Here is a 12,801-nt window from a genome sequence, read left to right as displayed (position 1 = left end):
TGTGTATTCCTGGGGATTGAACCTAGGGATGGGTTCAATCTCTTCTACCTCTGAGCTATACTCTCATCTTGATTTTATTTTTATTTAAAAAAAGGGTCTCACTGCTTGCTGAGGCTGTCCTCGAATCTGTCATCCGCTTGTTTCAGCCTCCCAAGTCGTGGGATTATAGGTATGCACCTCCACACCAGGCAACTAGTTGCTATTTCAATGATAACATTTTAAAGAATTATACTATAGCTCAACTAAATAAAACACTAAAGGCTTGGAGTATTGGTGGAAATGAATTTACATTGAACTGAATACTATAGACTTGATTTTCTTTAAACCAGGGATATTCCCATATATACATTTAATTTTTAAAAAGTTCTAATAAATAAATTGAGTATGTCAAGTGGGATGGAGAAAAGTAAACTGGAGTACAAAAATCAGGGATATAACACTAGATCTCATAATCATAGAGATAGTACCTGCAGATATTTCTATAATATTTGGAATAAGGCCATCAACCATGTAATTTAGGAATATATTCTATAAGCCATAGAAATAAATGCACAGCTGTGATTATTAAACTTCCAAAACATTTAGAAGTGAGTTCTGTCAAAGGTTTGGAAAGAAGAAACTATAGATAGAGTTCTTCCCTAGGAAAGCACACAGGACCTTTTATGAGAATTCAGAGAAGGGATAAGTTGGTAGGGAAATATTGGTAACAAAGAGTGTAACAACAATGGAGGCTTACATATGATTCATGCTTTTTTTTTTTTTTGGTGGCACTAGGGTTCCTGGAAGCCCTTCTACCTCTGGGCTATACTCCCAGACCTATTTCATATTTTGTTATTTGGAAACAGGGTCTCTTAAGCCAGCAAGCTGGCTCTGAACCAGCGCGATCCTCCTGTCTCCGCCTCCCAAGTGCAGGGATTACAAGTGTGCGCCACCACGCCTGGCTGATGCATGCATTTTAAATGGATTCCCCTACGTCTAGGATTCACTTTCTTTTCCTTTCTGCACTGAATTACCCAATACCTTCCTGTGGATGGCTGTCCAGTTTTAGTACGAATGTCCATCTATTGAAGATGATAGATCATGCCACCAGGCATGATGGCTCACTCCTGTAATCTCAGTACCTAAGAGGATGAGACAGGAGGATCAAAGTTTTGAGGACAACTCTAGCAAAAAATAAGATGCTCAGAAAATTAGCAGAGCCCTGTTTCAAAAATGAAAAATAAAAAGGGCTGGCAGTAGAGCTTAGAGGTATAATGTCCCTGGGTTTATTCACCAGTAATCACCCCCCACCAAAGAAAAGAAAAAAATAAGTAGTAAGGAGAGTAATGAGGGGGATGGGAGATTTTCTGTTATAAGAATGAATATAGACACATTTCCCAAGCCAACGGCTGGTGTCAATGACCTTGAATGTAGATTTAAGTACCTGGGAAGGGGGCAGGCTGCCTTCCATTAGATGCTTACACACTGAGGCCATTATCTGTGTTCTTTGTATGAAAGAATAGTCTATATAATTCTACCCATCTATAAGTCCGGATCAAAAAGAAAGAGAAGAGGATAGGGCAGGCAGGGATTAAATCTTAGGTTCACCTACCATACTGTAGGCTAGGAATGGTAGAGTTATAATCAAAGTGTCTGCTTAGAGCTTGGTTCCATCCTAGTTACAAATTTAATGGGATTGTTTTATCAATACCCCAGGCTTGTTCCCACAGTCATCATTACACACTTGTTCTTGCTGCTGTTAGGACGGAAGAGACACTAGGACCTACAGTGCACAGGACATATTACTGTACTGGAATCCTTGAACACTGCCCGATAGCAGAGGAAGCTTTGCCGGCTGCATCACAGAAGTTAATCTGTCATTTAGAGCCAAGCGGACCGTTCCTTTAATCTCCACCATATTATAATAAACTAATGGTCGGTCCAGGGAAAGACTTTGGCAAGTCAGTATTTCTTTAATCTCGATAAAGTCAAGTGTTTGAGCTAAGCCTGTAAATAATGATCCGGATCCTAATTTTGACTTTATTCAGTATAAAGAAGGACTTTCTCTCATTAAAAAATCAATTGAACAGGGTGCGGAGGGAGGGAGTTTGGGGATGTGAATTTGTGTTTAGTTTAATAAGACGTTTTGTGCAACATACATGGAATGGGAAAGTGTCCCATTTCCAAGTCGTATACCACTAAGTACTTGGCTCTTTAAATTCGTCTGTCTTCGTTATTGTTTTATTCTGCCGGGAAATTTCATTTGGGACTGACTTCTTTTCCCCAGTCTTCACATTTGCCATTTGCACACAGAATAGACTGAGCTCGCCCCCACTTGAAAAAAAAAATCAGCTGTCATTTCAGAATACTAGAATGTTCTTTCCACATTTTTTTTTTGTGGCATGGATTCCTGTTTGTTCCTTGTATTTACCATAATTCTTCTCAGCTTTGCACACAAACTGAGAAAGAAGAACATATGCACATAAATATAAATTTGGGATGTATATAATTTTACCATCATGCCAGTTTTTGAAGAAAACCTAGGTCAGTTTTTCAGCTGTAGAGCAAAACTCAAAAAAAAAAAGATGCATACTCTACTGTATATAACTAGCTTAACAATGTGAATGTAGTTTTTAGCTATCTGCCATTTTGTATCTGACTATGTAACTTAACCTCTATGTATATGAAGACCCACCACTATATTTAAAATTCTTTGTAAACTCTAATAGACTGTATGCTCTTTGACAGGAAGGACTGTGTGAGAGCTGTCTTTGTTTTCTCTGTGACATCTGGTATGCTATTGTTCTTGCACATAGTAGATGCTAAATAAATTTAATAACAGTGATAGGAATGTCACATGATGGTTCAAAAGTATCCCTCAAAGTAGGGAAATCCTATTTCCAAAGGTGACATTTTGTTTTAGTGTTTCTGGCATGAGAAAATCAAGATGTTTAGACAATTATGTGAGAACACCTGCTTACTAACTCGTGGGCATTATTCCCCATCTCATTTGCCTCAATTTTCTGGGTGTCTGAGACCACCGCCCTTTTTGTAGGAAGTGTATATCGTCCTCCTTTGCTGTGTAAAATTCTTGAATTTTATATTCTAATGATATTTCAAAGCATAAGTGATTTTAGATTATAATGGTTAAGAAGTTTATTTTCTTAATTCAAAATAAGCAATGTTTGTCTCTGGCTTTTGCATTCTAGAATAATTTGCATTTTGATTTTTTTTTTCACAAATCATAGATTGAGCCCTGCATGGTGGTACATGCCTGTAATCTCAGGACTTTGGAGGCTGACACAAGAGGATCACAGGTTTGAGGGTAGCCTCAGCAATTTAGTGAGACCTGCAGTTACTTAGTGAGACCCTGTTTCAAAACACAAAGATAAAACAAAAGATAGGCTGTATGGCTATTGGTTCCTCTGACATAGCCTGGCTTTCCCTTAATGATCACTCAGGAAACGGTTACAAAGAAGATACTAAATAAATGATTATGTCTTATTAATTTTACAAGTAAAGGGTAGTAATCAAGATATCAGTGTGGTCCTTTGACTACATTCTTTAATCACAGAATGCACACAAAGATAAAATCTAATAACCATAAAAGCTACAGCAATCACTTCATAGCATAGGAGAAATGCAGGGGCCTGGAGGTAGACCAGATGCCACAGACGTCCAGGCATCTTGCAAACCACCCCTTCCTAACCTCCATCCCAGTCTGAGCACAGACTACAGCCCAGTGTGCTGCAAAGACCAAAGGAAGGACAGGGAGTTTATGGAAGGCTGATTCTGAAACAGCTTCCACTGTTAAAGTTGAGTAGCATTTCAGTCGAACAAGTAATTCTTAGCCAATGTGTTCCCTTATTCTGTTTAGCAATCACATTTGACTCACAGCTGGATTGCCTTTGAAAGAAGTTGGGTGTTATACCAAGCCATCTGTGCTTCAAGTGGGATTTTATGACAGTCATTCTGAAGAGGAAGAACAATGCAAATGTCATGAAATTTAGTGTGCATGTCCAAGTCTCCCTTGTCTGGCCATAGATGCCACCAAAGATCCAAAGCTGGGATTCTGGTGTGATTGTTCCTGTCCTTATACCCCCCCCCCCCACACACACACACCAATTCTTATGTGGGTAAATAAATAAGCCATTTACACAGAAGACTGAAAGAGTCAACACCAACACAGAAGCATAAAATACACTGTTAAAGATGGTAGAAACTTTTAGTAAAATTTTAAATGGAGTATCCCATGGTGGCTGTGTTGAATGGCAAAGGTCAAAAGAGTTATGTTGTCTATGACTACCCTAAAGAAAAAAACTCTGTGGCCATTCTGTGATTATATATATGTGTGTGTGTGTGTGTATATATATATATATATATATATATATATATATATATATGTATGTATCACATATACATTTATATTTTACAAGCATTAGCATGGCCATATAGATGTATATATAAATGTATATGGCTTATATATTACTTGTATATACATATGTATATATATAGAGAGAGATATGTTCCTTCTTTCAGAGAGAGCTCAGAGTATCTTATATGTGTATATGTGTTTATATTTATATATATATATGTCTTAAATATAAATAAATATATATTTTAAATGTCTGTACTTTTTTCTTTTCTATGAAGTCACTTGGCTGGTAGTGCAATAAAAATAGCGAAACTTTACAATAACACACAAGGTCTGGAGCATTTCAGGAAAGCATCGATTAGCTCCGTCAATGGAATGAGTGCATTTGGCGAATGACCTAATTATCCCGGAGCTGGTTCTCTTTGCTGCTCCACTTCCTGCTAATTGCAGAACGTCTGGCCTTCTCCCCTGACGGGGAAGCAACAACAAGGCCAGGGTGTGTGGAGACAACAGTGACGTCCAGTTTTAATTCATTTGGACTTGCTGGCTTGATAGCATCCGTGAGAACGTGAGACGGGTGGGTTTACCACCACTTGGGCCCAGGTCTCCCATGATTCTGTCCTTTGCTGGTGTTCTGTCCCGGACTCCAGCAGTTACCAAAAATGTTATTAGCTGAGGCTGAACTAATCTCCCCGCTCTGCCCCTCACCAGATGTAGGTACAGAGGTTCCTGCTCCCAGGCTTCATTATTTGTCATTAAGGGGAGCAAATTGAAACCACATTGAAGTTGCCTTTTTTCTTAGAAAATGCATTATTATTCTTCAGAGGCAGCCTCGTATTTCATTCTGTTTCCTTCTCATTGTGATGTAGTATCTGCTGTCATGTAAAACTCGGGAATGCAATGTTTATTTCCAGAATGGGAGTAGTTTTCCAGGCCTGCCTGAGACATTTTTACCTCTGAACTTTCGTTTTAATGAGTGAAAGTGTGTATGAATGTCACATAACTTGGTGAAATAGTTCAGGTTTGGCAGCTTATCCTTTATGTATAATTCTGTTCGTAGAGTCTTTGCTCCTCTGTTGGCTTGGCGCCACTGGGACAGATGTTTCCTATGGAGTAGCCACTCATTTTCCTTGCTGATATTATGGCTCTTTAGAAGGCCTAAGATCCTCCATTCAGAGAAAGCTCAAGGTGCCTCAGGTCCTTGCAGAAACATCTGCTTCCTGCAGAGAATTCAGCCCTAAAGTTTACCATCTTAATTTTGTAGAAATTCTGTGCAACATGTGGGTTGGAAGAAAATGGAGGAAGCTGAGAGATGAAGGCACATTAAACTAAAATACAGGTCATGCAATGTGGTCCTTCCTTGTAGCATGAGCAGGGCTGGACCAGAGTCCCGACCAGGTGGCATCTATACTGTTCATCAGAGTCAAAAAGTATTAATGCGCATGTTGACAAGTTAATTGCTCACCATAGCAGTCTGCAAAGAGAGCTAACATCTTTTAAATATGCTATTAGTTTATTTTGACAAATAGTTATTAAGCATTGGCTAGGTGTATTGGCTAGCACAGTCCTGGGGGTATGTAGGAAATAATGCCTGGTAACCAAGAGTTCCATTTTTTCTTCCTTCCAGTTACTGTGGGTGAAGGAACAGCACATACATGTCCTGGATCCCCCCAACCTCTCTGCTTTGTCAGGAACAATATGCTACCAATTATCCCTTTGCCCTCCTGAAGCCTCACTCCCTTGTTTTCTGCTTGATCTGATCTGCTACCAATATTCAAAAGTGCAAAAAAACAGTATCTCTTATAGGAAGTGGTCAATAAATATTGGTTGAGTAACTTGAATGAGCACTCTGTAGATCTCTACCCCAGCTTCACACAGGAATGAGGTAGGGGACAGACAGACAGACACACACACACACACACACACACACACACACACACACACACACTATCTCCTATCTTAACATAAACAGCAATAACAAAATCCTCCTTTGACCTCATGTACCTGCTAACAAAATCTGTCTCTTAATTCTCCCTCCCAGCCAAGATGAGTACAAACAGGTCTGTCAGTATTTTTTAATTGTTGTTTTGTTTTTTCCCTGCTGTTTTCTTTCTTCCCCCTCTATTTCTCAAGCAGGCTTTCTTGATGCAATTCATGGCGATGGCCGCCACATTCCTAGGCACACTGCCCAGGTTCACCTTCCTCCTGACTTGGTTTCCCTTGGCAAAGTTGATCTCTCCTTCTTTCTTGGGGTGTTTCCTTCCTTGGGCCATGAGGCATCATATTTTATTTCCTTTTCTTTTTCTTTGACTCTCCTTCAGCCTCCTTTGCAAACTCATTTTCTTATCTGACACCTAAATGTTAAATTTGTTCAAGTTCCAAACCAAGACCATTCTTTCAACACTTACTCTAGACGTGTGTGTCCACTTTCCTCTCTGTAAATAGCATCTTTATTCTACTGCTCTCCTGATTTTTGTTTTTTTAGTACTGGGGATGGAACCCAGGTGCATTCTACCTCCGAGCTACACCCCCATCCCTATTTTTTCTTTTTTATTTTGAAACAGGGTCTAAGTTACAGAGATCCTCATTAAGTAGCTGAGACTGTCTGCGAACTGTGATCCTCCAGTCTCAGCCTCCCAAATGCTGGCATTACGAGCTTGAATCACCATGCCCATCTTCCTGCATTTATTTTCAATCCCATCTCTTTTTCTGAGCACCAGTCTAAAATCAAATGTTCCTTGACATTTCTACTTAGAAGTCACTCAGGCTTTTCTGACTCAACATGTCTCAAACCAATATTTTGTTTTTCCCTCTCTTGTATGAGGCCCTCCTCCAGTCTCTCTGTTCCAATGAATCATATCTCCTTTCTCCTGTTGCCTATGGAAAAAATAAAAGTAGCAATCCTTGTCATTAGTACCTCTTTTCCTTCAGCTCAATCAATCTATCTCCAGGTCCTATTAATTCTGCCTCCAAAATATAACTGAAGTCATCCAGTTTACCCATCGAGTTCAAGGACAATTCCTCTGAATTGCTGCAGTAGCCCTCCCCACCCACCCCTGTAATGTCCCTCTCATCCAGTGCCATTCTTTACCATGCCATTTCTTTACTTTTGTATTACTATAATTTTTCTTCTTTATTTTGCAACAGGGTCTCACTGAATTGCAAAGGGCCTCACTAAGTAGCTCAGGCTGTCTGCGCACTGTGATCTTCCTGTCTCAGCCTGCCAAATGCTGGGATTACAAGCGTGTACCACCAAGCCCAGCTCCTTAACACTTTTAATAATAAAATTTTGACATTTAGATGCTATAGGAAATGCTCTCATTTTCTTCAAGTGAAGCATGCCATTTTGTAATTATAGATTCATTTATATGTTAATTTGCTCCATGACCAACTCAACTATAAGTTGTGTAAGAGTGGAAAAGGGGGACTAATTTTTTAAACACTTCATGAACTATGCTTGGCATAGTGCCTGACACAAAATTTTCATTATTGAATGAATTATGAATGGATGAGGAAAACTGAGGAAGGTGGGGAGTGGAGGGTGCATCTGCCCAGTCCTCCTGTGGTTGGTTTTTTACCACAGACCCCGCACATCCGAATAAGCCCCATGGACACCTTGCATGACAATGTTTTTTTTTTTAGTTCATGTTCTAACTTCAAAATCCAAGGAAATTTTAGAATTAAGTCCTCTCACCAGTGGAAGTGAGTTTCAAATCAGTTTATACTTGGTGAGGCCCTTTGCAAATCAGTGAGGCCCTGTTTCAAAAAAATAAAGAATAAAAATAGCACTGGGATGTCACTCAGATGTAGAATGCCCCTGGGATTCATCCCCAAGATCACAAAAAAAAAAAAAAAGTAGTATAGTTCACCTGGGGTGTGGTGGTACATGCCAATAATCCCAGTACATGGGAAACTAAGACAGGAGGATGGATCAAAGGTTCGAGACCAGCCTTATCAACTGTGCTGGTCAATATTTTCACTGCTATAATACAAAATGACTGGTCACACAACATAGAGGAGGGATGACTGATTTGCTCACAATTTTTGAAGATTTGGGGTTCAAGTTCATGTGAGACTGGCATCTGAGAAGCTCAGGACATGGCCATGGGAAGCAGAGAGAGAGAGAAGGAGAGAGACAGACAGACAGACAGACACACTCAGCTCCCACATTGTGGAGGCCAGAAACAGAGAACAGGGTAAGAAAGCAGGATATATAATTCCCAAGGCCACATTACCAGGGATCCCTCCTTAGCAACCAAGCCTGGCTTCCAATACTGTTAATTTGTTTCTGTGAGTGCTAGGGGAATGTTCTAAATCCCAAACATCACAACAACTTGATGATATCCTATTTTAAAAAGTGAAAGATGGCTGGGGTTAGAGCTCAGAAATAGAATACTCCTTGATTCAAATCATCAGACACTCTCTCTCTCTCTCTCTCTCTCTCTCTCTCTCACACACACACACACACACACACACACACACACACACACTTCTTTGTTTAGTTCATTTGAAAGGCCATGTGCAGACTTGATTTCAAATCCTGGAGCTTCCAGGTAAATGGCTTGTGATTTGGGGCCCATTTTGCCACGTCCCCGTGCCTCAGTTTCTTCTTGGATAAAATGGACATGAGGTTAATATTTCATGAAGTCATTATTCCTTCATTGCACATCAGTCTTCCAGCATGACCTTTGGTACATAGAAGATAATGTCTAAATTTCATTTTTCCTTTCCTTTCACCAAACTCTACTTCTTTGCTCTTTCTACTTTGATTTTTTGCTGTCTTCTTTTTATATCATCCTCATCTTAGTGGGTGGTAATACTCATATCACCCACATAGTTTGAATTTTGAATGAAGAGAAGAAGAATTAGCAGTACTTAACAGGCTTCCTTTTAGATTAGAAATACAAACTTCACAGCTTCCCTGCCCAGCTTTTCAAGAGCATTTTATGGTACACTGCTGGGTAACAAGTTCATTTTAGGCTAACATGCTGGGAGGGAGAAAGAGAAGACAGGATACGAGGGGAGAAAATTAAAAAGTTAATTAAAAGAAACAACTTGATAATTGAATTTCTTGCACTCCTCTTTGCTTATGGAGGTGGGGGGCGGGTCGCGGTACCTGGTTAGTAGGTTTGCTTCAGTGGCTTGTCTCAAAACTTCTAAAAGAGGCAATATAAAGAACAAATTTCTGCCTTAAAAATTGGAAGAGATGGATGATGCATATTCTAGGCTGTTTAGAAATAGTGGACAAAGCTGCCCTTGTACCTTTTCTTGACTATTTATATTTTTTAAATATACCTGGTTGCTGACGGTGCTGTTAGACTAACCACTGGATTACTATCAGCCAGCTTAACAACATGCTAAGTTGCCTTTCAATGGACTCTATTTTTCTGATTATTTGGCCTCATTATGTATGTATATAAACATGTAAAAGCATGCCAACAAAAAACTGCAGTAACTCTTCTTGTTGTTTTATTTTATTTTATTTTCAGATTGCATTCTAATAACCAGCAAGATGGGTATGTGGTTCTTATTTATTAACTATTGGCTGTTTATCTATTTAATTGTTCATTTTAATTGTTCTATTTAATTGTTCTTTTTCATAGATGACTGAAGAATCAAAATGATTTATATAAAATGATAGCATTAAAAAGGGTGAGGTCTTGTGATGGAAGTTTGGCAGTAGATGTGACTCCTGCCTCTCATCCACAGACTTAAAATATTTTGCCATCCACATACGTTTCTTGAGGTCGTACTTGGCGCCAGGTACCATTGGCAGGTTCTCATTATAACCTTGTGCAAGTTCTTATCATGGAGTTTATTAACATCCATTTTAGAGTTACTGAAAATTAACTTTAGTAATAGAATTTTTAATATTTCCCAGCATTCTCTTCACCTCAGTCCTACAGCCAGTTCAATGAAGAAAGAACAGGGTTAAACAATCTATTATCTTACCAAATTGGTCAAAATCAAGATGCTGTCTGTACACCCAATCTCAAGGTGCTTTCTAGAAAATGAGTTACTCCTATATGTCTAGAGATATTCTGGTGTCTCCCCTCCTAACAGGTAGGACCGTGGCTTAAGGAGCCTTCCTGTTCAACCACGTTGCGTTCAGAAGAACTGAATGCCAGTCTGACCATAAACCTGCATTCGCCTCGATGGTGGTGTTCCTGTGAGTGCTAATGAGGGTTCTGTGTTTTCACAGGTTATGGCTTTGTAGATTTTGACAGTCCCGCAGCCGCACAGAAAGCCGTGGCATCCCTCAAGGCAAATGGTGTCCAGGCACAGATGGCCAAGGTAAGACCTGAGATGTTTATGTGCACATGTGTGTTTGTGAGAGAGAACTCTCCAGCGTTTCTTCTTTGCTGTGATCTGACTCAGAAGTGGATTTTGCAACAGTTTACTTTCTATTTACTTGTCCGGAAAAAATAAACAAGGGTAAACTTGGCTTGAAATGATCTGGCCAATTTATTTCATTGCCTGTATGCCTGTATTTGTTAATGTGCTGTCTTGTTGTGGTGACCTCACTAGTGATGGAAGGCTACTTGTAAAGTGCTCTGTTTTGCCAGAGAGAAGAGAGAGATGTGTGCTTGGGTCTAGTATGTTCACTAGTTCACAAGTTTTGGAATAGTACAGTGATCGACAAGTTGTCTTTGATTAACTTTGTTTTAAAAAACTATGCTCCTTCTCATGTTGGGGAGAACTAATTGGTGGAAGGTGGAGTTTTCTGATCTGTGAAGGAAAATCGGTTTATTGAAGTGCACCTCATCTTTATTTCTAGAATTTCATTTTGGCCTTTGAATATGAAGTTTTCCTAGGTAACATTTTCCTACATACTAATAGTTTTCAATAGTTGTCTGAACCCTTCTATCTAAAAGTATAATGCATTTTTATATCTATGGCAATAAATAAAATTGTTTATAATCATTGTATGTCTTGATTGCATTGAAATTATAAGAAGCTGCACATGTGATAAAAATAATACTATAATAATAATAATAATAATAATAATAATAACAACAACAATAATAACATAATACTGATAATACTATACAGGCATAGAGTGTCAGCAGTTTCCTGGTTTGTGGTACTCTAATTATAAAAGATGTAGCTTTTGGGGGAAATAGGGAACCATTCTGTGCTATTTTTGCAACTTCTTATAAATCTATAATTATTTCTAAAAAAAAAAAAAAAACCTACCAGGCATGGTGGCACATGTTGGTAATCTCAGTACTTGAGGGGCTGAGACAGGAGGATCACAGATTGGCAGCCAGCCTCAGCTACTTAATGAGGCCCTCCCCAACTTAGAACCTGTTTCAAAATAAGGACTAAAAAATAGGGTTGGGGGTGTAGCTCAGAGATAAAATACACCTGGGTTCTATCCCTAGTACTACAAAAAATAAAAACTTTGAAAAATAATTTATAGCATATGGATACTTAGTAGATATTTATGTTAAGGAAGTAGTCATCTTGGATTTGCTCACATGCCATCTAATTTTAAATATTCTTTTGGATTATTAGTTCTGAGATTGTTAATGTACAGATTTTCAAACTTTGGGGTACAATATCTAACTGACCTTGAACTTCTGATCTAAAGTATTTATGCTATATTCAAGTAAGCAGTTGTCTTTAGCTCTTTCCATAAAGCTGTGTTATACAACCAAATAATAGAATTTTCATTCCTTTGTATTTTGTATTTTGTTATGATTGCCAATGTCCTCCAATTTCAACCTCAGATTTCTAGGGGTGGGATTTTTGGTTCCCATCATCTGCAGTTGTTTTCTACCTGTACAGCTTGCGTGTGTCAGCATTTTGTAGTGAGTTACTTCTCTCAGAGAGTCCTTTGGTGGACTCTCTGTCCTTTATGACACTTAATTGAAATTCAAGGCCGTGTAAAATTTGTTCAGCTGTGAACTGTATTCTTCATCAGGATTATGCCTGGGAACTTTGTATTTGGTCATGAACAAAGATGGATGAAGCTAATATTTTTAATTAATCAGGAAATCATGTACATGTCTTGGCTTAAAGGTTACATGGCGAAGAGTCAGTGGCAGTCAAAGGAGCAATTTCCTGTACCGAGAACACAAGTGATAAAATAGAAGGGGTTGTTTTATGCGAAATATACTTGAATTTGAATGGAAAGCAACACATCTTGGCAAGGAAAATAGTTATATAAAAATGTTTAAGAAACAAATTGTTATTGCAGTGTCTTTGGTATATGTTATTGCTAAACTCCTGAATTTTGAAAGTTGCTAGAATGCAGCAGTTAAGAATAAATGAATGCACCATATATATGTATTGTGTGTATATATATATTATATATACATACATATATATCTTTGTGTTATTTCTAGTGTTTCATATGTTCTCAGAATATATATAATATATATAGCCATTTATATACACATATAAGTATAGTGATTAGTCAAGCTGTTGGATTACAATAAGAA

The 12,801-nt window shown here is 38.5% G+C and overlaps 1 protein-coding gene across 5 annotated transcripts in view; it reads left to right on the top strand.

Moving 5' to 3' along the window:
* RBMS3 (RNA binding motif single stranded interacting protein 3) overlaps positions 1-12,801 on the top strand; it is a gene marked incomplete at its 3' end in the record, with an annotated part of 718,132 nt that overhangs the window by 315,047 nt on the left and 390,284 nt on the right. For all 5 annotated transcript variants that reach the window (XM_080714872.1, XM_080714869.1, XM_080714871.1 and 2 more), the window contains exon 4: positions 10,557-10,648. In XM_080714872.1, coding sequence (XP_080570998.1) covers positions 10,557-10,648 — 92 coding nt within the window. The remainder of the gene's footprint in view (positions 1-10,556; positions 10,649-12,801) is intronic.

The sequence above is a fragment of the Muscardinus avellanarius genome, assembly GCF_963383645.1.
Source record: "Muscardinus avellanarius genome assembly, chromosome: 18".
NCBI classification, from domain to species: Eukaryota; Metazoa; Chordata; class Mammalia; order Rodentia; family Gliridae; genus Muscardinus; species Muscardinus avellanarius.
Note: the sequence above shows the minus strand (reverse complement) of the source record. Positions and strands in the feature narration are given on the sequence as shown.